Raw genomic sequence first — 23,893 nt, 5'->3', positions numbered from 1 at the left:
TAGCTCGGATCTAGGGAGACGCGCACACCAAGCTGCATGTCATCGAATTCAACAATCAAATAGCACCATGACCTACGTATGATCTACCTATAAATGTTAAAAAAAAGGAGAGAAGAAAAAATATAACGTAACCTGTTGATTATCACGATGTGGACTATCATTAAGACTTCATGTAGACTGTGGGCTTGACAGCGCTGATCGCGACGAGCCGCTCAACAGCTGCTCATACAGTCCATTCGCAGACTCTTCGCTGCGCATGTGAAACATGTAGACGACACCAGTAAGACGGCCCATATCTGAAAGTTCAATAGCGAGACCCGTTTTACCGAATCGCTGGACAGCCATAGGCAAGACAATCGATGAAATCATGACTTTCTTTTCATTCTCGACCACGAGCTGATTTGTGTTGGACGGGCGTAGTCGGTAAAGGCGTAGGCGCGCCGATCCAAGTGCACGCCACTGTGCATAACTCTGTTTCAAGTAGACTTTGCAGCGCATCTGAGCGCAAATGTTGAATGACTGTGCTTCGTGGAATTTGGAGAATTGTAACGCATCCGCATCGGCCGCCTTGTCTTCTTCATCATGCTGATGTATCCATTCGCTTGAGCGCCGTTGTGGCTTTTCGCGAAGCATCTGTGATGGAAGTACGGCACTACCTGCCGCCTCGCGAAGACGTGATTGTGACACAGACCGACTAGGGCTACTGGGGCTTGAGATGGAAGGCGCGCTTGCATTTGAGGCTGTTGTTGGCAATGTCATGGAACGCATACCACGCAAGCTGGGAGTCGGTGCGTTTGATGGCCGTCGATCAGCGCTGAACAAAGACGTATCAGTTCGCTGAAAGCCACCTAAGGCATGTTCACTGGCACTGCCAAATGACATAGCAGGACCTTGCACCACGGGCGACCGCACACCAGGGCGTGTGTCTTCGAGTCGCTGGGAAACCAAAGGTTCCGGAGAATCAACCCGGCGCCCAATGCGCGGGAACGACTCATGAGAAGCAAGTGAATTGGCTCGCGTGGGTGGCTCAGGCGTTAGTGGCGGCGAGGACAAGCCAGAGTCTTCGTCAGCAAGCGGAACGGGTGACTGAACGTCTGTTGTTGATGTTTGTGGGAATATAAGCGGCGGCGGCGGCCCTCCTGGATGTAAGCGCTTACCGGCATGGCTTTGGCTAGCACCAGGTCCATTTAAGCCGGGTAAAAATGACGAGGCACTCGGTGATGAAAGTGCTAGGTTTGGCTCTGGTCCCAGACGCTTCGATAATCCGGACGGAGTCGGTGACTCAGTCATAGAGCTTAGTAGGACAGATCCTTTATTCGGCGACAGAGCATGATTCGGCTCGCACTCCAGGCGTGCGGGTCTTCGATGTACCAGGCATGATGGGTGGAGCAGGTGCTCCAGACGCAAACGGCGCATTCGGTCCTGAAGTAGTCGCTGCTGGATTCATGCCCCCAGGCCTTGGTGCATTTGTCCGTATAGAGGCAGCCCCTGACGGGGACATGATCGCATGACTTGTCCCTGGGGCAGGGGTAGAGGATGGTATCGGCCCCAGAGCAGGTGGTGCGAGCGGCGCTGGAGAGGATACAGGAGACATCGGTCGTGCAGCACCAGATCCAGGGACTGTGGTCCCAGACGAAAGACCTTTTCCTGTGCCGACGGGTGTACTTAACGGGCCCGCCAACGGCGCAGGCGGACGAGAGTAGATGCCCAACTGATTTGGCGCAAAAGGTGGTGGACGTCCACCACCAACCTCATTGGTGAGCGGAGACGGCGATGCGAACGGCGGGGCAGGCGCATTCGGTGTTCCAGCTGATGGTCTTACGAGCGCATTGGTCATGGGAGGTACAGGTGCGTTACCGGGTAACCTGGGCGCTTCGGATGCACTTTTGTCTGCGCCGAAAAGCTTGCATGCACGCAATTCATGAAGCCAGATCGCTTTGCGGTCAATCCGACCCAGGTGCATAATAAGGTTCACTCGGTTCATGATTGAAAGACGAATCGATGGATCTTGCGGACGCTTGTCGTCATGCGTATCGACAAAACGGCCAGACAATGGAGGGAATATCAACCGGATGTCTTGAGTACCGGATGGGAGTGTCTGAGAAGCTCTGTCTTCGGCGACGAGAATTAGGTCCGTTAGCAGGATGAGTCGTGCTCGTTCAATGATACGGACAGGACCATTAGCCGGTACAATTTCAAGCCGAAGTCCATCTGTGAGACGGAGCTTACGTTGAAATGTGAGCCCAGGCGGCGCCATTTGGAGTCGGCAGCTTTTAGGCTCCATAGAAAAAATGTCGATCGTGCATGTCGAGTCAATGCGCGATTGAATTTCCTCAAGAGACTGTGACTCTAGTGACGAAGTTATGCTCGGCGGGTACTTTGAGGCTGTCGCTGTGGGCGCTAGTGTATCGTTTGGAGGCACGAGCGCTTGCCCAAGAACTGGTAACGAGCCCGAGGATGTATTTGGCTCCATAGCCGTCGATTTCGCGACGGGTCCAGTCAATTCTCCCGGCGCTTCCCCCCGTGCAGTTACCACAGACGGTGTTGCAGTTGTGGTGGTCGCTGTAAGAGCGGGTTGTGCGATGGGCGCACTAGGAGGACTCCCTTGAGCACGCGACGAAGCGGGATGTGACACGGGGGGCGAAAGTACGCGTTCAACAGGTTCTGTTGACCTGGGTAATGCGAGAGGGGTTAGCACTGCACCAGGCCGCGAGATGCTTTGGCGCCGCACGGCCGTATCGATGAGCTCGTTCAGCGTTTGATTCGCACTCTGCAGCATGGTGTGATCGGAGCGGCCGGGCTGTGTGTTCCGTAACAAACGGCCATAAAGTTTCTTGTAAAATCGCAAACGCTCGATCGGTAGAGCGAAAAATGCGTCCAAGGTCCATGCAGAATCAGGTCCTGCAGAGCGAGGCAGTTCGCGGCTGACTTGTGCAAGAACGTGATGTAGATCCTTGTTACTTAGAATAGAAGGACTTGTATCCAAAAGAGGCATATATACGGCCAAGTAGTTGGCATAAGGGGCTTGAAGATTGTCGACCCAATGCATGAGGAGATTGCCCAAGCCTTTTGGTGATGCTGGATTCGGTCCGATCTCTTGGAGCGAACGTAGGAACTCACTGTTGGTCCGATACAAAACCTCGAGCGAACGAAACATGAGATCCAGTTCCTTGGGTGGCAGTCTATTTGGATTCCAGGCAGCTGCGATGCGGCGAATAGCAATACTCAGCTCCTGCACATACCGCGTCTCTGTGGCGATTAGTTCTCCCAGCGGGTTCGTGCGTCTGCGCTCGAGATTCGCGTTCGAGGGCGATCCTTGCGGCTGTGGCTGTGGCTGTGGCTGCTGTTGCTGTAGTGGTGTCCTCTGGGTAGATGGAGAGTCATGTACTCTGCCTCCCGAGTCGCCTACCATCATGACTTATACTTCGCCCCAACAGTAGTAGACGTGCTTAGAATAGAGAATAAAGACGCGTGTGGGTGTGTGAATGTATGTATGTACGTTTGTGGAATTAATCGGCCAGTCGTGCCAACGGGCACGTAATCTAGCGAATAAAAATACGGTTAGTCGTATGCGTGATGTGTGAGACGCGCGTGAAGTCAATGCAGCTACTTGCATCCAGCAAGAGCGTTGCTTGACAAACGCCTACATTCGTGATCATAGACGTCGTCAGATCATCGCCGATGGTTTGAGCTCCTGCGTTGTGCTCTATGTATGTACATATTCGACAGGCACCGGGTGAGCGATGCTACTTGTATTTCGTCTTTATGCACGAATACTGAGCAGCTTGAGAAGCTGCTCAGCTTCCCAAGCGCCACTCCAATAGCGAACAGTACATTGGACGCCACCTTCATCAAGAATGCGTTTGGCAAGACCGCGATTTCGACGTACGAAAGCCACGTCATTTGGACCCAGGCGTTGGATAGGACAGAAATCGTTTCCGCCATCACCTACATAGACAATCCGCTCATACTTGCGATCTGCATGCCGTTGTTGGAATGCATCAAGCTCGTCACCTGTTGGTACATCGTGTAAGTCACTGTGCCATGATTGCTCACATCCTTTGCCAACCTACCTTTGCACATGTTCGCACTGCACCCCACTCGGCACGAATGCTGTGGTCCATCCGGCGGGATGCGCCGGGTCAGACGCAGCAGTCCATTCGGCTCCCAGTGCGCAGGGTTGGTCACAATTTCTGTAAAAAGCGGCGGATCAGCAAGACCCTTGCTCTGTTGTATGTAAGTGAGATCATCGAAAGGATGTGCGTACCGGTAGAATCGTACGGATGTACACTTCATTCGAATTGGACAGGAGGAAAAAGTCCGTGCCTGGATGCACTGACTGCAGCGTGCGTACACCACGGATCATCGCAGGGTGCTAAGGATAAGTCGATCTCGTAAATTGAACACATCAATAACATACCATGGGCATCTTACGAAGGGCGTCTTCGAGTGCCTCTCGGGAGTGACCTTCCTCATGTAGCTTTTCCAGCAAAAGGGCACTGATTCCATAGTCAGCTCGATACATCGTTCACAATTACCGAAACACGTACCACATGTCCGTGAACTGCATAGTTGGCTTTAACTGCACAAATTCAATGCGCCGTTGAGGCGATAGGACTTCATGAACCCATCGATCAGTATCCTGATCAGCTAGTGACCAGTCAAAGTCAAAGACGACAAGCTGCGATGACACGGCCGGTAGCGGTTCAAAGTCCAGCGGGGGATCTTCGAGCACAATTGAATGCACTGCAAGCGATGCTTGGTCCACCATGCACGGAAACAGGAAAATCAGAAATTACAAGCCCTGTCCGGCTACACACACTCGAGACGTTTCACACAATTCGTTGGGGGAGGGGTACATCCTGCGGGCAACTTTGGTTCTCAGGGACATTTTTGATTTCCGTTTCTGGGCCTCCAATGAAACCCGTTGCCTGTCGCCTTTCGCGCATGCGCGTGCGACATGACGCGTCTCAGACACATGTACAGGCGCGAGTGCACTCGCGCCTTGTGGGTGCTCGCTTACTAAATACGCGACGGCGCATAAGGACTGATCGATAGTGGAAGCGAGTTGGACGTGGGGATCTTAGGCTAGACGGCTGGTCGAAGAACAGTCCGACTGACGGACCGACTTTTGGCTGCCTCTCTTGTCTGTCTTGTGCCGTGATGGCGCTCGACTTGGACGCATGCATAGAGAAGCTGCTTAACAAGCAATTGCTGGTTGATACAATTTTGAAAGAAATATGCGAGAGGACGAAGGAATTGTTGATGATGGAAAGCAATGTCGTGCACATTAGTGCGCCGGTGACTGTGGTGGGCGATATTCATGGGTGCGTTTTGTGCGCTCGTATGAGGGTGTAAAGGAAAGGCGGGTGTGCTAGCTAACGCTGTAGTCAATTTTACGATCTTTTGGAAATATTCCGAATCGGTGGCGATGCACCGAACACCAATTATCTGTTTCTGGGCGACTACGTTGATCGAGGTCTTTTTTCTGTTGAAACAATCTCACTTTTAACATGTTTAAAGCTGCGGTACCCACACCGTGTGCAGCTTGTGCGAGGGAATCATGAAAGCCGCGCTGTCACTCAGGTATGTAAGTTTTAACATGCCTGCCAATAGAGGATGTGGTCGGGTGTGATGAATTCTTGGCCCTTTCCGTGCTAACTCGCTCCATACAGACATACGGCTTTTACGCTGAATGCTCGCGCAAGTACCCGGACTCAAATGTGTGGCAATACTTTACCGACATGTTCGACTTTCTCACCTTGTCAGTTGTGATTGACGACGACATCTTCTGTGTCCATGGCGGTCTTTCGCCGTCCATCCATCACATTGATCAAATCAAGATCCTGGATCGGTTCCGCGAAATCCCTCATGAGGGGGCAATGGCAGATCTTGTTTGGTCTGATCCTGATCCTGATAAGGAAGAGTTTGCTATATCGCCGCGCGGTGCCGGTTATACGTTTGGCGCCTCCGTCGTCAAGCACTTTCTCGAATACAATCATATGTCTCACATCTTGCGAGCGCATCAACTGTGTATGGAGGGCTACAATGTCTTGTACGATGATCGGCTCAGTACGGTGTGGTCGGCACCCAACTATTGCTACAGATGTGGGAACCTTGCATCGATCTTGGAAGTGGGACCTAATGGGACACGCCACTTCAACACGTTCGAAGCGGCGCCTGAAAATGAGCATGACGGTCCGCTTCAGGCTGTACATACCCGCAGCGAGACTGTTGAATACTTTTTATAATAATATATACCCTCGTTGTCCGCGCCGGACATCAAAATCTCATTTCCCCACTGACTGCGATCAGAGCGTGCTTTGCGCACTCACATGAGTCGCTGGAGAGCATCCCACTCAATTTGGTGCATCGCATACCCAGCCGATGCACATTGTTCTTGGCATAGGGCCGCCCAGACCGGCGTCTCGATCTTTTCACTCCGTATGAGCTCATGCATTTGCTGTTCAATCACATGCTGTAAAGTGGTCCGCATAGCCTCGATCGTAGCGGTTGGTAACGACAAGTCGTGCGTGAAGAAATGTGTGTGCGAGAACCGCTGCCACAAAGCGAGATGCGTGTATGCGTTGGGCGTTATACCCCATTTTCGATAGAGACCGATCGTGTACCAGGCACCAGGAAAGTCGTTCACAAATAACATGGCTCGCAGCATGTCATTGAGTAGGTTCGATCCTTTCTTCGCTAACCACGATGCAGCTTGGCGCTTGGCGCTCGAAGGGCGCTTGGGACTTTCCACAAGTTCCATGCAGTGCGCAAGCACACCCCGCATGGTCGACACGTTCAAATGACTGCTGCTCATGGAGGGAGAAGGAAATGGTGTACAGGCTAATGGTTGCAAAGCTGTCGTCCTTATCGGTGCGGTCGTGATGCTGGGCATGTGCATCCTCGCCTTTTCAAGTGAGGCAACACGCTGGGCTTCTGCTGCATGCAATATACAGAGCACCGACACAGATGAAATGTGCAGGCGTGAGCCAAGCGTTGGGGCAGGCGGCCGCGAGTCTAACGTCTGTGGGTGTGTCCGCTTGAAGGCAAACGCGGGTCCACGTTCCAGCGAAAGAGCCTGCAGGACTAGCGATGCACCACGCTCAACACGTCCACATCCTGCCTCAAAGCTTGCAAGAAAGTTGAGGAGGGCGACACCAGGCACCACTCCGTCTTGTCGCACTGCATCCAAGACATCGTAAATAGCTGCCGTTTTGAACGGCGCATCGAGAGATGTTGCATGGCGTTCGAGACGCGCACGCTCAGCTCGAGATACATGTGCGAGCAAATGATGAATTCCTTGCGACGTCGACATACTGTGCATCAATGTCAAATACGGAGACGCACTCTTGATAGGGGGTAGGCATGAGTATGTAGTGCGCAAGATAGGAGCGAAAGACTCGGATGTCACTAGACGAAAGCGCTCTAGCCATATACGAGCGCCAACTATATCGCCTTTCATTACACGCGCACGAATCAGCGCATTCCATACGTCTGTGTGGCTGCTCCAAGCATCAAGAAGCGGTACATCCAAGGGTATGCGACGATCGTGCATCACGTAGTAATGCATCCAGTCCATATGATGCAATGCATGTTTTTCTGCAAGCGGTCGGAGCGTGTGCGTAGCGCCGTGACGCTTCGCATATGCGCGAAGAAACCTTTCACCCAGTCTTGGCGACATGGCACGTCCATACGCAGCTACAAAAGCCGTAAGCACACTTGATGTATGAGCAGTAGGAGTTCTCTCGAGAAAGTCGGCCGCTATGATATCAAGTAGTTGACGAAGCGTCGTGCCGTGCACGTGCTTGGCCAAAGTCGATATGAGTGTGCTGAGCGCCGTACAAGGCAGCTGGATGTGTGCATCGGAACATGCATCATAGAGTGTTGCCAAAGCAAGCGCAGGGTGTGTTGCTCGTTGGTACTGTGGCTCAAACAGAGTCGATGAAACATGTCGATGGCCAAGCGCATGGACCCCTCGACGTAATGCTGAATGCAACATGTCATCAGAAGCAGGGCACACGCCATACTGTGGTGCTTTTGTCAACTCAGAAAAGATATAGGATGCATGTCCCACGCGATTTTCAGCTAGGCATGCATTTGCAATTGATTCAAGCATCTGTACAGGATGTGGCGTTGTTGCATACAGGTGTGAAAAGTATGCGAGTTGAACAACCGTGTGCGCCCGCACGTGGTGTGCGTCGTGTGACGGAGTCACTGTGGACGCCATGTGCAAAGCATCAGGTCGTAAGAATCGCGAGACGCGCGCGGTCGTGCGGACGACTGGCGACGTCATCGCCTTCAGCGCTCAGGACAAGATCGTGGGCCTCACACAGGACACACTCGAAGGAAGCCACGAGAATCCGTTTGTGGAGTAAGCGGTGATTCTTTTTGACAGGGTTTCTTGCACAATCTCACAGAGTGCGCCACGTGATCGTAAGATGGAGTCAAAATGTGCAAGGTGCGAAACCAAATTATTGCGGTTGGCTCGTCGACGTACGATTGCCGCTGACATCACGCGCTGGGTGCGTCGACAGACAGAGACAGAGCCTGTGCCACCAACGCTAAGCGTGACGGATAGGAAATTCTTGGAAATCAAGTCTGTGGCATACGAGAAAAAAAAGGCGAGATTCTCGACTAGTTGCGTAGTGGTGGACCAAGCTTGCTATGGTCGCAGCAAAGGAAATTGATTTTCTTGCATTGGATGATCATGAAATTGAGCATGCTGCGCCGCCGCGACCTCTGCTGGACCAGCGGAATGGCGAAAAAGATGGCGATGACGATGACGCCGCCTTCATTGCAGCTGCTGCACAGAAGCACAATGTCAAAGCAGGAATGCAAGTAGCCAAGCAAGCGAGCAAGAAAAAAGCAAAGGTCGCTAGTGGTGTCGTCAGCGGTGGCGGTAGTTTCCAGAGCATGGGTCTGCATCCATCGCTGCTGCGCTCGCTTCTTTTGCGTGGTTTTACGACGCCCACACCCATTCAACGTCGTGCCATCCCAGCGATTCTTGCGCAGCCATCCCAAGATGTAGTCGGCATGGCACGCACGGGCTCAGGTAAGACCTTGTCGTATATTGTACCGCTATTGCAACGGCTCAATGGACGGCATTCAACCTCGTTTGGCATCAAATCGCTCATCCTTTGCCCATCGCGTGAACTTGCATTCCAAATTCTCAAAGTCGGGAAAGACCTCGCGCGTGGATGGCGCTCTGACGACAATGCACGAAACGAGGCTATCCGTTGGGCTGTAATTGTCGGTGGTGAAGGTCTTGATGAGCAGTTTGCTATGATGACAGCGAACCCTGATGTGGTGATCGCGACACCCGGTCGTCTATTGCACTTGGTTGTCGAGATGAATCTCGATCTAAAGTCGGTGGAGTACGTTGTGTTTGATGAGGCGGACCGGCTCTTCGAGATGGGATTCGCCGAGCAGCTAGAGGAGCTATTACGCCGCTTGCCAACGACGCGCCAGACACTCTTGTTCAGCGCGACGCTGCCCAAGACACTCGTGGAATTTGCACGTGCTGGCCTTGAGGCGAATCCGAAGCTAATCCGTCTGGATGCCGACAGCAAAATCAGTCCTGACTTGCGCATGGCTTTTTTCAGTATCAAACCACAAGAGAAGGATGCAGCTCTTTTGCAGCTGTTACGCGATGTAATCCAGGTGCCTGTCCATACTGCCCCCGATACCTCGGTGTCGTCATCGACATCATCAGCAGCCGCTGCTGACTCGAAGAAAAAGCGAAAGCGCGCGCATGCCGTCGATCAGCTCCAACCGTACCAGACCATCATCTTTTGTGCGACAAAGCATCATGTCGAATACCTCCTGCTGCTGCTGACGACCATGGGATATACATGCTCACATATCTACTCGTCACTGGATCAGGCAGCGCGTTCGATCCAAATGAACCTATTCCGCTCGGGCCAAACGTCCCTGCTCATTGTGACAGATTTGGCTGCTCGCGGTATTGATCTGCCTGTGCTAGAGCATGTGATCAACTACGATTTTCCGCCACAGCCACGTATTTTCGTGCATCGCGTTGGTCGTACAGCGCGTGCTGGTCGACGTGGATGGGCTTGGAGCCTGTGTACACATGCGGAACTCCCGTACTTGTGTGACCTGCAGCTCTTTCTGGCTCGACCACTCGTTTCTTCTCATACACTACCAAGGGACGACGTGCACGACTTGCACGGTACCATGGTGCTCGGCACGTTTCCTCGAGAAGTTCTCGATGACGAGTGTGAGTCAATTCGGCATGCAATGCATGTTGAGTCCGATACAGCGACGACGTTCGATAGCCTCACGGGTGTCGTGAAGCGTGCACATAATATGTACATGCGGTCGCAGCCGAAGGCCAGTGCCGAGAGCTACAGACGGACGAAAGACATGCTGAAGGATGCAGAGCGAAGTGCCGTCACAGGCGTCGAATCGCAGGGCTGGGCACTCGCTGGGCATCCACTCGAGGTGAAAGGCGTGCACGACGTTTTGCAACGCCCAGAAAAGTACCAGCTTCATGCACGTGAGGCGGTAAAGCGCTCACGGACGCACGACGATCCTCTTGCCGGCGCACGAGCAGCACTTCTTGCAAAAGTAAACGCATTCCGACCCGGCGAGACAGTGTTCGAAATGGGTGCACATGGTCAACGTGCACCACTCGCTCGACTCATGCAGGATCGGCGGCGCTTGCTTGATACGAAGCAACAGCGAGCGCGTGCAATTGAAGCAGCGAAACGTGGCGGTTCGTTACAGGCTGACCATGAGTCCGTGGATGATGGCAATGGTGATGGAGCTCATGACGCGCAGGACGACGGTGCTGTCTCGCGAGACACTGAGCCGAGCGCATTGGCAAATGAAGACGAAATTTCATCCGTGTTCGACACCGGCAAGGACTACCGCGATCCATCGACGTACCTAAACTATCAACAGACAGGCGCTGCCGAAGAGCGTGGTTACTCGTTCTTGGATCAAGCACGACGCATCACTGTTGACATGGCTGGCGATGACCTTGGCCCATCGGCTGTGACGCAGCGACCGAATCCACGGCGTTGGGACACTAAGAAGAAGAAGTTCATTATGGGAGATGGCACTGGCGCTGATAATCAGAAACTCATCCGCTCCGAGACTGGGCTCAAGCTCCCTGCAAGCTATCGGTCAGGCCGCTTCGACGAGTGGCAGAAGCAACAGCAGGTTTCACTTCCGCATGTGGGCGAAGACGAAAGCAACATGCCAGCGACGGCGCGACGAATGGCTTCGAGCGTCCAAGGTGGGCCTAGACCTGGTCGTCGCTTCCATACTCAGACAAAGGCTCCTAAGCCTCTTGATAAGCTCCAATTTGACTACAAGAAGAAACTCAAGGCGCGTGAGCGCAAGAACCGTGGTCCAGGTGCGGCTGCTGCAGCGAATGCTCGACATGCCAAGAATGAGCTCAAGAGTGCTGAGCAAATCTACCGCGATCGCGAGACAAAAGCGAAGCGCCAAGCGAAGAACGCTCGACCATCGAAACGTCGGCGCTAAGTTGTTCCTCCATTGGCGGGCTCGGGATGGGAATTTCATTATATCTATCTATCTATCTATCTATTTATTTACATGTATACCTTACTTTGCCATCCCAGTCCATCGACCTAGCGTGGTACTCAGGGCTGAACCGTTTGTACATAGGCAGCGAATTTGTCCAAAAGTGCTTTAGCTTTTTGCTCACTCAGCACGTGTGCGGGGCACCGCAGCGCGAAAGACAAATTGTCTTCGTCGTCAACATACGCATCGACGGCTATGCCGGCAGTTGGATAGTGTCCAGCCCCGGGCCAGGCGTCGAACGACGTACGCTCGCAGATGCGCGGCGGCGATCGAAGATGCTCCTCACAGATTGGGCTCTGCATGGGTTCGAGAAGAATCTCGCTACCGACATCGCCACCAGCGCCAGCCGACGCACTTGGTTGGATCAAGACATTCAACATCGTGTCAAAGTGAGGGAATGTTGTCGGACCTGGCGCGACCTTCTCTAGCGCACGGTGCACATCTTCAAGCGAAACTTGTTCAAATGGCACTCGTTCGACCAAGGCAGATGCCACGTAATGAGCCATACTAAGCAATGATGGATGCCAAGGCACGGCGATGGGCAGCATGTTGACGCATGGAATGGCGCTGCGTGACAGGTCCAGCGTTGCCAAAGACCGAGCCGCCTGGTATAGGCCCAACACAGGCACACTCGTATGCACAACGTCATGCAGAACAGAGGCCCATGCTGCCACCAGAACGGATGGTAACGAAATTTGATGCGAGGCGAGATGCATTCGCAGACGCTGCACACAATGAACGATATCTCTTTGATGTACGAAAGTAAAGCTTGCAGTAGTGGGAGCAGCCACGGTGGACGTCATGGCCTTAGTAGCAGACGGCTTGTCAATAGCTCCATCGATGTCACTTTGCTGTGCCGCGATGCAAGGTGGGGCTGATGCATACGAGGCCCAGTGATGCTGGATGGCAGATACATCCTTACTTTGTGAGGCTGCTGTCAGCAAGTTGGCCATGCTAGCGGGAGCAAGTTCTGTGGCCTGTGATGCAGGCGTTCCCTCACCTTGGTACAAAGACACGAGGTCATCGACCAAGACTGGCAGAGACCACGCGTCGTACATTGCATGGAAGAGAGAAAGCACTACAACATCGTTCTTGCTGTCTTCCCCATCGATACGGACAAGATCCGCAGATGCCCATGGCTCATCAGCAGGCCACGTTCGATGGTGCGCAAACACACAAGGCATGGCGTCGTCAGAACGAGAAACGCGATGCATGTGCATGCCTTGTGTACGCTTCAACACAACTTGCGCAGGTTCGCAGTCATGCACACATACGAAAATGGAACGAAGAACTTCATGCCGCTTCTGCAGCTCTTCCCAGGCATGTGCGAAGCGTTTGCTATCCAGTTGGCCTCGAGCGCGATATGCATGGAAAAACACGCCCTCTCGATGCTGGGAATGCACTAGTGATGCCATGTGCATCATTTGGCCTGCCGACAGTGGGCGCACAGCCACCACATCCTGCATGGGGCAGTGTGCTTCTGCGGCAGCAGCAGCAGCAGTTGCAGTTGCCACCTGTGCTTGTGTGCAAGGCGTATTGGATGCAAAAGACAATGGAATGGGCGATGATAACGGTGCCATTCTCGCTGAAGATGTTTCCGACTCATGCTTCATACGCTCACACCAGGCAGCCGCAATGCCACGAGGGGTGCCCGCAGCCAGGTCACCCATTTGCAACGACAGGTTGCGCACTCGCGCACGTGCGATGATCTGGATAGCAACGATGGAGTCGAGGCCCAAAAGAAGAAGTGGCGTGTCAGCCAATACGTCTGATAAAGGCACACAAGCCACATCAGCTGTGAGTTCCCGCACTTGTAGCAAGATATCAGGCGGGATGTCCTCGAGCGCAGTTGCTGCCGAGGCTGGAGATGGCGACAATGTGTTAGAGGGTTGGATTGTGGGCTGCTCCGAATCAAGTGATGCGACAGCCAGTGTACCTCTGGGGTTCGAGACGATCGTTTGCAAAATGTCGCTCATCCTTCGCAGCAAAGTCTGCAGATTGGATGAATGCCCACAAAATGACGTGCGTGCCGTAGCCACGAGCCGAATCGTTGTTGGCGTCTGGATAAACTCGACATTCAAAGCATATTGAACTTGATCTTCCATATCCAACGGAATTCTTCGGATATGGATCGGATGTTGATCATTCGCAGCATGCTGCTGCACATCCAGCAACGCCTCAACCAAAGGTGCCGTTGAATTGTGCGTGCGTTGGTGTTCCACTGCAATCGAACGCAGCGGTGCATGCCGATGTGGACGCGCTGCATCGACGGTTCGCTGTAGCGACTCGAGTTGGGCATCGAAAGACGAAGCCTGAAGCTTCACACGCGTAGGGATCGTATTGAGCATGGGGCCTAGGACATCGACGGCGTCATGCACATCACTTCGCAGACTGAAAACCTGACCGAAGCATACGTCAGTCGTTTGCATACACTCGGCAAGCAAGAACGCGAAGGCCAACGTAGCAAGTGTATGCACCGAAACACCACATTGACGACACGCATCCTCGACTATGCTCGATGCCAATTGTGTGTCAAAGGTGCTGGTCCGTGCTTCGCGCGACATAGACGCCGACGAAGATAACATTGCAGCAGAGCCCGGTATTGCCGCCGCCATATCTCTCCTGTACGGACTCAGGGTTCGAGGCACGTAGCCCCGTAATGTGCCAAGCCAGTAGGGCACATGTGGCGAACCAGCGCACAAATGTGGCACAACACTCTCGAACGGAAGCCTTTCCGGTGCTTGTTCCCCGCACAGCACAGCATCCACGTCGTCAAAAAGAACGTCAAGTGTGTGTGCATCGTACAAAGCATGGTGCATTGCCCACACGGCCAACATACTGTTCTCAGACGTTGGAACCATGTGCAGGACATGGGGCCGAGTGCTGGGATCGCACGCGGCTTGCGCTGCACGCAGTACGACATCCAGGGGTGTCGAGGGAGCGTGCTGCACAAGCGTGGGCGCAATAAGTGGCCAATCGTCATGAACTACCTGAACCCAAGGTACCTGCTGGCAGTCGTATGGTTCAAATGTCGTGCGGAGAATAGCGTTGTTCCTCACGATTCTAGCCCAAGCTGAAACAATAGCTTCGGCTGACACATCAAGACTGAACGCGTGTATATGTGTGTATAAACCACCAAAACTTGCCGCCGTTTGTGCAAGCATACCAGCTTGTAAAGGCGTGCATGGCAGGACATGGCGTGATGACAAGTTCGACGGTAGCGCTGCCTCTTGAAGGATGTCTTTGTATGCAGCAAAGTCTTCTTCATTTTTGGCTGGCATCTCGTCCAGTATAGCAGCGACGCGCGAGGGTGTGGCATGGGCAAGAAGCTCACTGACAGTCAACTTCATCCCACGCAAGCGCATGAGCTTCACAAGGCGGATTGCTGAGAGCGAGTCGATGCCAAGTGTGTAAAAGGAAGCATCACGGTCAATATCTGCCGGTGCCATATGAGTAAACTCAGTCAAGATTCGAAGCAGGGTCAATTCTGTCTGAGTGAGCGGGCGTGAAGACTTTGCGTCTCGCATGCGCTTCGGATCCATGTCCATGTACAGGTTCGCAAGACGCTTCACATCCACCTTATTGTTTGGGGTGAGTGGCAGTGGCGTTGTGAGCACGAGCGTATGCGCAGGCACCATGTACGGAGCAAGTCTTTTCTGCGCACCACGAAGGCACTGCTGTGACCTGGAAAGAGCCTCGGGATCCGTGCGCACATCGAGGGCAGCCGCTGTCGACTGGGATACAGAAGTCAGAGCTAAAAATGCGACAAGCTGCTTCGACGGATGCGAGGGATGCTGAAGGTATTGTACACAAGCATCCGAAATGCCAAACTCCGTGGCCAATTCGTGTGCAATTTCATCTAGCTCCACACGCTGGCCATTCACTTTCACTTGACCACGCTCCATGCGACCCAAACACTCGACAACACCGTTGTGCAACAAGCGACCACGATCGCCTGTGCGATATACACGCTGCGAACGTGTACCCAGAGTCAGAGTCGGGAACTTTTGCGCCGTGAGCTCAGGTGCACCTACGTAGCCATCAGCGACTTGAGGCCCGCCCACGACAATCTCCCCCACAGCGCCCGTGTAAGCCAGCTCGTTGCCACGGCAAATGTAGAGAGTCGTTGCCGGGTAAACTTTGCCAACGACGGAGCGACGTGTATTTGCATCGACATGCCCTAGTGTGTTGCCGATTGTACCTTCCGTTGGTCCGTATGCATTGATGAGCTTCTGTGGGGGCGTGCCCCATTCACGCACAACACGCTCGTCCACCATGTCGCCACCACTCATGAGCCATTCCATAGGCGGCAAGTGCTCTGGATGCACAAGAGCAGCCAGTGCGGCAGGCAAGTCCGCCATTGTGATACGCAAAGCACGAAACGCCGCTTCAAGGTCGGTCAATAAGATGTCCTTCGGTGCCGTAGCCATAGCAAAGCCAAGACTTAACGGCAAGCACAACTCGAATAATGAAACGTCGAACCCTGGCGAGGCGAGTTGGAGAAGACGTGATTGCTGCGTGTATGGCAACATGATCTTCCACGACTTGATCGCAGCAGCTAGTGCACGGTGTGAAATTTGCACACCTTTAGGCTTGCCTGTGGACCCGGAGGTGAATAAAATGTAGGCAGGTACTCGCAGGCTAGGTTCATAAGTGAATGGTCTTTCACTGCACGGTTCTTCAAGCTGGCGCAGAAGAAGTCGTGGCAAAGACACGTCAATCATATGCTCATACTCGTCAGTCGTAACAATTGTACCCGATCCAACGATCTGGATCATGTATCGCAGACGATCTAGAGGGAGTGTGGGATCCAAGGGTACATACACTTTTTGTGCTTTCCATGCAGCAAGAAGCACGAGATACAGGCTCAAGCTGCGTGGCAAGTGTACATATACAGCATCACCGGATGGTACCTGCTGCTGCACGAGATGCTGCGCGTACTGGCTTGACAAGACATCAACTTGATGGTACGTCAATGTCTTGGCGACAAGTGGTTGGACACTTGAAGCAAACGTTAGGGCCCTCAGCATCTGGCTGGGTCTTCACATGCTTCGCAAACCTAGCCAGGAATGCATCTGCTTCAGTCGGTTCGTAAGGCTCAGGATGAACACATGCCAAGAGGCAAGCACGATCGCTAGCATGACAACCGTTGTCCAAAGCGCGATCCTTGCCAATTCCGACTCCGTTGACAATGGTTCGTAAACGATCTTCAAGCTGCCTGAGAATCAAGCCTGCTTGCTCGGCTGGCACACGGTCTGGCGCATACGTCGATTCAAACACAATCGAGTTACTCCGCTCATTTGTCGTGACTTGCAGCGCATAAACAAAGTCTGTCGCCATGTACGATTCCCATGCACGCACACCATGCGGTAATGAGGTTGCAGTTGCATCAGAGGCAGGAAGAAATGAGAATAATACATCAAACAGCGTCGTGTCCATGCCAATTGCATGTGCGACATCTGTGAGATGCACAAACTGATGGTGAAGTGCCTCAGTCAGCTGTTGATGCACGCCTTGTGCATCGTGCGTCGCTTTCCAACGAAATGGTACAGTCGTTATGCAGGGTCCGTGTGCCGTAGCGTGCTTTGCGTCACCCATACGCCCGCTTAACACAATACCTAGCGTTGCTTCCTCTTCGCCAACATACTCGGCCACAAGTGATGCGAACGCATGCAAAATAAGTGATTGAACCGTGATGTGCAGCACCTGCGCGCATGACTGAAGCTCGATAAGAGTGAGTCGTGGCTTCCAAATCAAAAGGTGACTTGCCCCAGCTTCCTCGTACTTGCCAGTAAGATTTGGCATTGGCGTACGGGTCATGTCTTGCAAAAGTCGAGCGTAGTATTGAGCCATTTGCATCAACAGACTGCGCAGCATGACGAACGACATCGAAGAATGTGTCCGCCGACGTTTCGCGACTTACCGCTGCCACAAGGAGATCCAAAGATGCCGCATCATAAATGGCATGATGCATGCTCAAGCACAGTACGTCTGTGTACAGAACAAGACGCACGGGTGGCCATTCGTCCAACCGTGCGAGAATATCGTCGGCGACCCGATCACACGCGGCATTGGTACACGGCTCGTCGAGACAGGTATCTACAGCTGGCAAAGTATCCAGCACTTCCATGCTCATATGCGAGTCGACATGAAATACCGTACGATATATTTTGAATTGCGCCAGTGTATTGCGCCACTGGCGCATGATCTGCCTGCGCTCAATTGGATTTGTTGGTTCAAGATGAAGACGCACATGATGGATATACCAATGCTTAGACGGCTCCGCTAGAGACTGCGCGAGTGTGGCGCATTGAAGAGGCAAGGGCGGCGGCATTGACTGAGGAGTGTCATCCTCACGAGCCACCACTGCCGCATTCCTATCAGACGAGTGCGCTAGTATGCCAGCCAATGAGGGAGATGTCATTATAACGGCAATCGGAGCACGAATTCCGGCTTGCTCGAGTGCATATGCAAGACGTACAGTCTTTAGACTGTCGAGTCCGAGACTAAACAAGTCTGCATGCACGCCCACCTCATCCACACCCAACACATCTTGTATAACGCGCGCAGCTGTGCGTTCGGCGAGAGTTTGCGGCGGAGTATGATCAAAAAGTGACACACGCTTCAAGGTCGTGTATATATCTTCCAATGCGCGCCGGTCCAGCTTGCCACTTACGCGAGCCAATGGCAATGCAGATAAAGTCAGGATCACGCTTGGCACCATGTATGTAACAAGGGTGTGACGTAACGCATGCAAGAGATATGACGTGTCGGTTGTCGTGACGGTCGGTGGTTGAGAGTCAGTGCACATTTCGATACGATCCGACACGAATGCTACTAGGTGAGGCTCCTCAAATTCAGGGTGCGTGAGAAGTAATGTGACAGCATGTTTTGCGCCGGCCATTTGAAGCGCTGTATCGACCTCTGTTAGCTCAACACGAGCGCCTCGTACTTTGACCTGGTTGTGTCCGACCCGTCCTAGGTATTCGATGTGACCGTCAGGCATCATCCGGGCTAGGTCCCCAGTCTTGTAAGCACGCATGCCATCCATTTCGAAAAAAGCATCAGAGTCACGATGTATATATCCAAGTCCCACATGTGTACCGACAATACAAAGTTCACCAGTTTCGCCGCGAAGCGCCACTCGATCATTTGCACGAATAACGAAGGCATTGCCGGCAAATGCCGTGCCAATGTCGGACGCAAGTGAATCCACGTACACGGGTGTGCAAGAAATGCCAATGGTCGCTTCAGTTGGACCATATGCATTTAAAACAAGAACGCGCGAGGCATTGCCATGGCCTCTAGAGCTGCCCCAGTGTTCGACGATGTCATCAGCGATCTTCTCGCCACCCACGATGAGTGCACGAAGCGAAGGTAGATCTGACGGCACTATTCGCCGACCCTGGGTGAAAAAGAGCGATGGCACCACACACGCATGTGTGACGTTAGCATTAGCCATAGCTACGCCAAGATCAGCAAGCAGTAAGCTCCTCCTCATCGTAACGACAGTTGCGCCCATTTGCCACGCGAGAAGGCACTCTAAAAGATGCACATCGAAAGCTTCCGCTGATCGAGCTAGAAAGCGTGCATTGTGCCAAGAGACGGAGCCGAAAGCATGGCGGAAGTTGTCAATGGCATAAGCCAGGTTCGCATGCGACAAGACGCAGCCTTTAGGGTGGCCTGTCGAGCCTGACGTGTATAAAATATACGCTGGATCATTGGCGTCGATCGGTCGCATATCTGGACCGTGTTCACTGATCATGTCGGAAGGCCGAGCGCGATCACATGGCCATGGAGCTGCTGGATCGTGATCCTCCGCAGTGATGACAAGCACTGCACCACTATCACGCAATAGCTGGTCACATCGAACATGCGGCAATGACTCGTCTAGTGGAAGGTAAACGAGTCCAGCACGCAGAATACCAAGAAGACATATGTATGTAGATAACGAACGCGGCATAGCGACACCAACGACGGAGCGGGGCGCGAAGCGTAAAAGCCATGAAGCGATCTTGGCACTTTGCAGATGAAGTTCAGCAAAGGATAGTGTCGAGATATCGGTGCTTGAGAAAGAGTCACGATATTCGACGGCCGTGTTCGTGCATGCCGCGGAGCTTGCATAGTGCTGTACCCATGCAGCGACATTTGGGTATACAGGACGCGTTGGTGCCGGCATAAGTTGCCTAGCAAGAAGGGCCGCATCCAAGCGTGCAGGAAGATGTGAAACATCCAAGGAAGTGTCATGCACATAAGCAGCCAGAAGAGTATCCATTTGAGCTAGGATCAAGCGCGCATATTCATCAGAGACGCTTGAACAGATGGAATTCAGTACGAAGCTCACAGCGCCGTCGCGCGAGATCCTTAGCTCCAGTGCAAGAGTATGCTCAACGCTCAATCCGAGATCAGTGCAATGCTGCCAAGACAAAAGGCGCTCAGATACGTCAGGTTCACTGTCCATTTCCAACACAAAAAAGGCTCACAAACAATGGCTGATCAGGTGGGCAATTGACAAGATGACGAACGAATGACAATGGCACTGATGCGTGATCTTGAAGATGCGAATAGACCATGTGCATGTGTTGGACCTGCTCGGCCACTGTGCCTTTTGACAAATCTACACTGACAGGCAAAGTAGCGAGCAAAGGGCCGCCTGTTGATGTATATTCAGCGCGGCGGCCACGCAACGACATGACATCTCCAAGCAAAATGCGCGACGTGCCGAGGTATGCGCTCAAGACTCTTGCCCACGCGAGGTGAGCCAATGGACGCACAGATGTGCCGAGCTGAGCCGCTGTTTGTTCGAGAGCTTGCCACGATATTGATGCGACGCGTTTATGAATTTGCAGGGTATGCACGGGTCCAGTCCGCCTCGTCTGCAAAACAGGCCAAGATGTGTGCTCCATGGTGGTCAGATATTTGCTCCATGCATCAAGAGAGACCTGCTCTTGATCGGGTGATGGTACCAAGTCGCAGAGCGCCTGTGTCCAGGGCGTCGTGCGTTGGGCTTTGGCATTCGGATCAGCACACAGCTGATCGATCCGCGCAAGAACCAAGTCAAGTGTGGGTGCATCGTACAGCGCATGGTGAAGGATCAGGACAAATCTTTGTGTGTCGGAGTCGTACGCAGCAAACCAAGGCGGCTGACCGTTGGCAGCGTCTGGCACACGAGGCCGCAGTGACTCCAGTACATCGCCTACGAACGACAGGAGTGTAATGTGTGGCTCTTCGTGCACAACGGCGGCAAACAATGGCGCATACGGAGACGCCGAAGAGCCAGAAGATGTCTGGTTCGAGCCCAAAGGGAGAAATCCCATCCGCAAGCAGTCCATGTCCCGAGCAGTGCGTTCAAGTGCTGCATGCAGCCGGTCTACAGTCGATTGTGCGTGCATGACACGGGAGATCCAGTAACGTGTCGAATCAAGATGGGACTCGAGAAGCATGCCCTGCTGAAGCGATGTAGCTGGCTGCACATGAACATGCGGCACATTGAGCGTGCTCGCATACGCGTGCTTGCAGGCTGCGTACCAAGCATGTCGACACTCATGCGGGTCGACATGCGCACGTTCCGAGTATGCACGTATCAGCTTAGAGAGAGAGTCGTGTCGCACCAGATCGGCAGCACTCACATGAAAACCTGCTTCGGCAAGCTTAGCCGACAGCGCCATGGCACGCACCGAATTGATGCCGAGCATCGTAAAACGCACGCTAGGAGAGATTTGTTCACAAGGCACACAGCCAATTCGGGGCAAGAATGAACACAAGCGCACAGCGAGTGGGTGGGTCATGATATGCTGTGCATCGGCATCGTGCCCAGCGCCCTGTTCATCACCAACTCGGGCTTCCCATGCAGCCAGGTCCAGCGCTTCATAGGCGGCACGAACAGCGCGCCGATCAATCTTAGCACTCGACGTGCGCGGAAAAAAGGATAAAATGACAAAGTGGAACGGCACCATGTATGAGGGCAGCAGAGCCTGTGTCCCTGAGCGCAACGTACGCGCCACCGTAACGGCATCGTCATCTGTTCGAAGAAACGCAGGCGCCGACTCGCATCTGGCCAGTGACGAGCTGTGATCATGCGAGCTGACTTTGTCCACGTCTGGTGGTGGGGGGCACACGGCAAATGCAACGATTCGCGGCGGCTCATTTGGGTCCGGACCCGGCAGCGCGACTGTATCGGCATCACGCACGTGCTTTGACACGGACTTGACGGCCGCATTGATTTCCAGCAGCTCGATACGTACGCCATTGATCTTGACTTGGTCGTCGTTGCGTCCAAGGTACTCGAATTGGCCATCCCACAACTGCCTGGCGAGGTCGCCTGTGTGGTACAAACGACCAAACGTCGGGTGCATCACAAACTTTTCACGCGTCTTTTCGTCGTCACCGATATAGCCACGCGCTAGCTGCGGACCTCCAAGCATGAGCTCACCAATGCAACCACGCGGTACAATCTGCCCGTTGCCATCCATTAGCACACAAAGCGCATCGTCAAATGCCGTTCCGATATTGTGCGCCTTGACCTCATCATCAGGTACGACTTCCCGCATCGTCAAGGACAGAGTCGCCTCAGCAGGCCCATAGATGTTCACGACGCGACAGTCTTGTGACCAGTTATCAGCCACCGCTTGAGACAGTTTTTCACCGCCATTGATCATGACGCGCATCGTCGGTACAGCGTGCCGTGGCACCATCGCCGACACAGCGGGCGTAAATAGCGTGTGTGTGACTTCCAGTGCATTGGCGACGTCAACCAGGCGAGACAAAAGCATGTCGAGGGGCGCAAAGCACACGGTGCCGCCATAACCCCATGTATAAAATATATCAAAGATGGATAGGTCAAAAACGTATGCAGCAAACTGCAAGTACCGCAGTGAACCGGGTCGCACTGGGACGTCAAGCGCAGTTGGCACAGCCACTTGTAACGCACGCATGCCCTGAACGGCGGCGACGTGCTCAACACCCACAGCCTTCGGCAAGCCGGTGGTGCCGCTGGTCCAGATCTTATAGGCAAGGTGCGTCGCATGTGCACGTTCCGGTGTGCGTTCAAGCATACTTGCAGCATCCATTGGACGGTCAAGACGCGCCATTTGAATATGCTCGGGACACACGTCCTCAAGGATACGCGCATCGTCGTCGCCAGTTGTCAGGGCAAGTCTTGCACCAGACTTGATCAGGAGTGCAGCCTGCCGAGAAGGCGGCCATCCCGGATCAATTGGACACCAAGCAGCCCCAGCCTTCAGAGCGCCCAAAATCGAAGCATACATGTCCATGCACTTGGACATGCACAGTACGACCACTTGGTCCTCGTGTGCAGGCACAGACGACGTACTCGCAGCGTATCCAACGCCACGCGACCATACCAACTTGGCAATGTCATCGGAGCGCTTGTTCAACTCTTCATACGTCCAAGTTACAAATGATGGGGGCGACACAGATGTGCAACATGTAAGCGCTGGGATATGAGGGGTTTCTTGTGCGCGACGAAGAAACTGGTCTTCGAGGCGCTCGTATTCAATACCACCCGGCATATCGCTCGACATGAAAATAGGATGGGGGTTTACGAGACTCATAAGTTCGGTTGGGATGGACTTGGTTGGATCAAGCCGGTGCACGAGAGCATGCAACACATGCTCAACTTGCGCGAGTTGGGTCAAGGCTGAGCCATGAATGTGAACACTTGGTGATGCGAGAAGTGTGAGCGCCACAGGATGCGACGACGATGAGGATGTCGATGTCTGTGCCTGATGAGCAATGAAAACAAGAGATAGAGACGAGTTGGTGCGTGAGAGCGTGGATTCAGCCAGAGACAATGCATTCTGCGTATCCTGATCAGGTGCAGAGACGAAGAGGACAGGCCCATGTATCTGTACATGACGGTCGGAGAGCCACGCCTTCTCGCTAAGCTGCACCATTGATATCGGATCCTCCCATTGACATAGAGATGGTCCAAAGGATATGGCGACGCAAGTATCGGCATCGACGGCATCGAACGCTACATTATCACATTCATGCATAACGTACATGTAAAGCACATAGCCCCAGGCTGCTGAAATGATAGCTCTGGGAGACACGCCAAAATCCTGAGCAGCCTCGTGCAGGTCCTTCCATGTGATATTTGTCGCATTCATCGAGGCATGGCCTAGGGATGCCATGCCATTGCCAGCGAAACTCGTGCGTGAGGGAGCACGAAGACGCCGACCCGTCACGTCAGGAAACGGAACGCGTGACATCGAGAACACGCTAACAAAAAAAAAAAAGAGAAGGAGAAAGGGAAACCGGAGGTGGCTGCCTATGGAAGCGACAAGAGACGTCGTCC

At 53.4% G+C, this 23,893-nt stretch overlaps 9 protein-coding genes across 9 annotated transcripts; 2 read left to right on the top strand and 7 right to left on the bottom strand.

The window, feature by feature from the left end:
• Positions 1–168: 168 nt before the first annotated feature.
• Positions 169–3,412, bottom strand: MGL_1593 (uncharacterized protein; the record flags this gene model as incomplete). The annotated part of the gene is made up of 2 exons (XM_001731358.1): positions 169–1,094; positions 1,372–3,412. 2 exons carry the CDS (start codon positions 3,410–3,412, stop codon positions 169–171), a joined length of 2,967 nt encoding a protein of 988 aa, XP_001731410.1.
• A 351-nt stretch (positions 3,413–3,763) lies between these two features.
• MGL_1592 (uncharacterized protein) lies at positions 3,764–4,771 on the bottom strand (the record flags this gene model as incomplete). Its single annotated transcript, XM_001731357.1, has 4 exons — positions 3,764–4,014; positions 4,074–4,227; positions 4,421–4,499; positions 4,551–4,771. 4 exons carry the CDS (start codon positions 4,769–4,771, stop codon positions 3,764–3,766), a joined length of 705 nt encoding a protein of 234 aa, XP_001731409.1.
• Positions 4,772–5,163: 392 nt separating this feature from the next.
• Positions 5,164–6,251, top strand: MGL_1591 (uncharacterized protein; the record flags this gene model as incomplete). Its single annotated transcript, XM_001731356.1, has 3 exons — positions 5,164–5,327; positions 5,391–5,586; positions 5,676–6,251. The coding sequence occupies 3 exons, from the start codon at positions 5,164–5,166 to the stop codon at positions 6,249–6,251; spliced, it is 936 nt and encodes a 311-aa protein (XP_001731408.1).
• Positions 6,252–6,331: 80 nt separating this feature from the next.
• On the bottom strand, positions 6,332–7,558 carry MGL_1590 (uncharacterized protein; the record flags this gene model as incomplete). The annotated part of the gene is made up of 1 exon (XM_001731355.1): positions 6,332–7,558. One exon carries the CDS (start codon positions 7,556–7,558, stop codon positions 6,332–6,334), a length of 1,227 nt encoding a protein of 408 aa, XP_001731407.1.
• Positions 7,559–8,667: 1,109 nt separating this feature from the next.
• Positions 8,668–11,514, top strand: MGL_1589 (uncharacterized protein; the record flags this gene model as incomplete). Its single annotated transcript, XM_001731354.1, has 1 exon — positions 8,668–11,514. One exon carries the CDS (start codon positions 8,668–8,670, stop codon positions 11,512–11,514), a length of 2,847 nt encoding a protein of 948 aa, XP_001731406.1.
• Positions 11,515–11,633: 119 nt separating this feature from the next.
• MGL_1588 (uncharacterized protein) lies at positions 11,634–16,352 on the bottom strand (the record flags this gene model as incomplete). The annotated part of the gene is made up of 1 exon (XM_001731353.1): positions 11,634–16,352. One exon carries the CDS (start codon positions 16,350–16,352, stop codon positions 11,634–11,636), a length of 4,719 nt encoding a protein of 1,572 aa, XP_001731405.1.
• A 178-nt stretch (positions 16,353–16,530) lies between these two features.
• On the bottom strand, positions 16,531–17,463 carry MGL_1587 (uncharacterized protein; the record flags this gene model as incomplete). Its single annotated transcript, XM_001731352.1, has 1 exon — positions 16,531–17,463. The coding sequence occupies one exon, from the start codon at positions 17,461–17,463 to the stop codon at positions 16,531–16,533; it is 933 nt and encodes a 310-aa protein (XP_001731404.1).
• Positions 17,464–17,633: 170 nt separating this feature from the next.
• Positions 17,634–19,849, bottom strand: MGL_1586 (uncharacterized protein; the record flags this gene model as incomplete). Its single annotated transcript, XM_001731351.1, has 2 exons — positions 17,634–17,786; positions 18,056–19,849. 2 exons carry the CDS (start codon positions 19,847–19,849, stop codon positions 17,634–17,636), a joined length of 1,947 nt encoding a protein of 648 aa, XP_001731403.1.
• A 175-nt stretch (positions 19,850–20,024) lies between these two features.
• On the bottom strand, positions 20,025–23,807 carry MGL_1585 (uncharacterized protein; the record flags this gene model as incomplete). The annotated part of the gene is made up of 1 exon (XM_001731350.1): positions 20,025–23,807. One exon carries the CDS (start codon positions 23,805–23,807, stop codon positions 20,025–20,027), a length of 3,783 nt encoding a protein of 1,260 aa, XP_001731402.1.
• Between the last annotated feature and the right edge of the window lie 86 nt (positions 23,808–23,893).

This window comes from Malassezia globosa, assembly GCF_000181695.2.
Source record: "Malassezia globosa CBS 7966 chromosome Unknown mgl_sf_3.1, whole genome shotgun sequence".
Taxonomy (NCBI): Eukaryota; Fungi; Basidiomycota; class Malasseziomycetes; order Malasseziales; family Malasseziaceae; genus Malassezia; species Malassezia globosa.
This window is presented reverse-complemented; position numbering and strand designations above follow the sequence as displayed.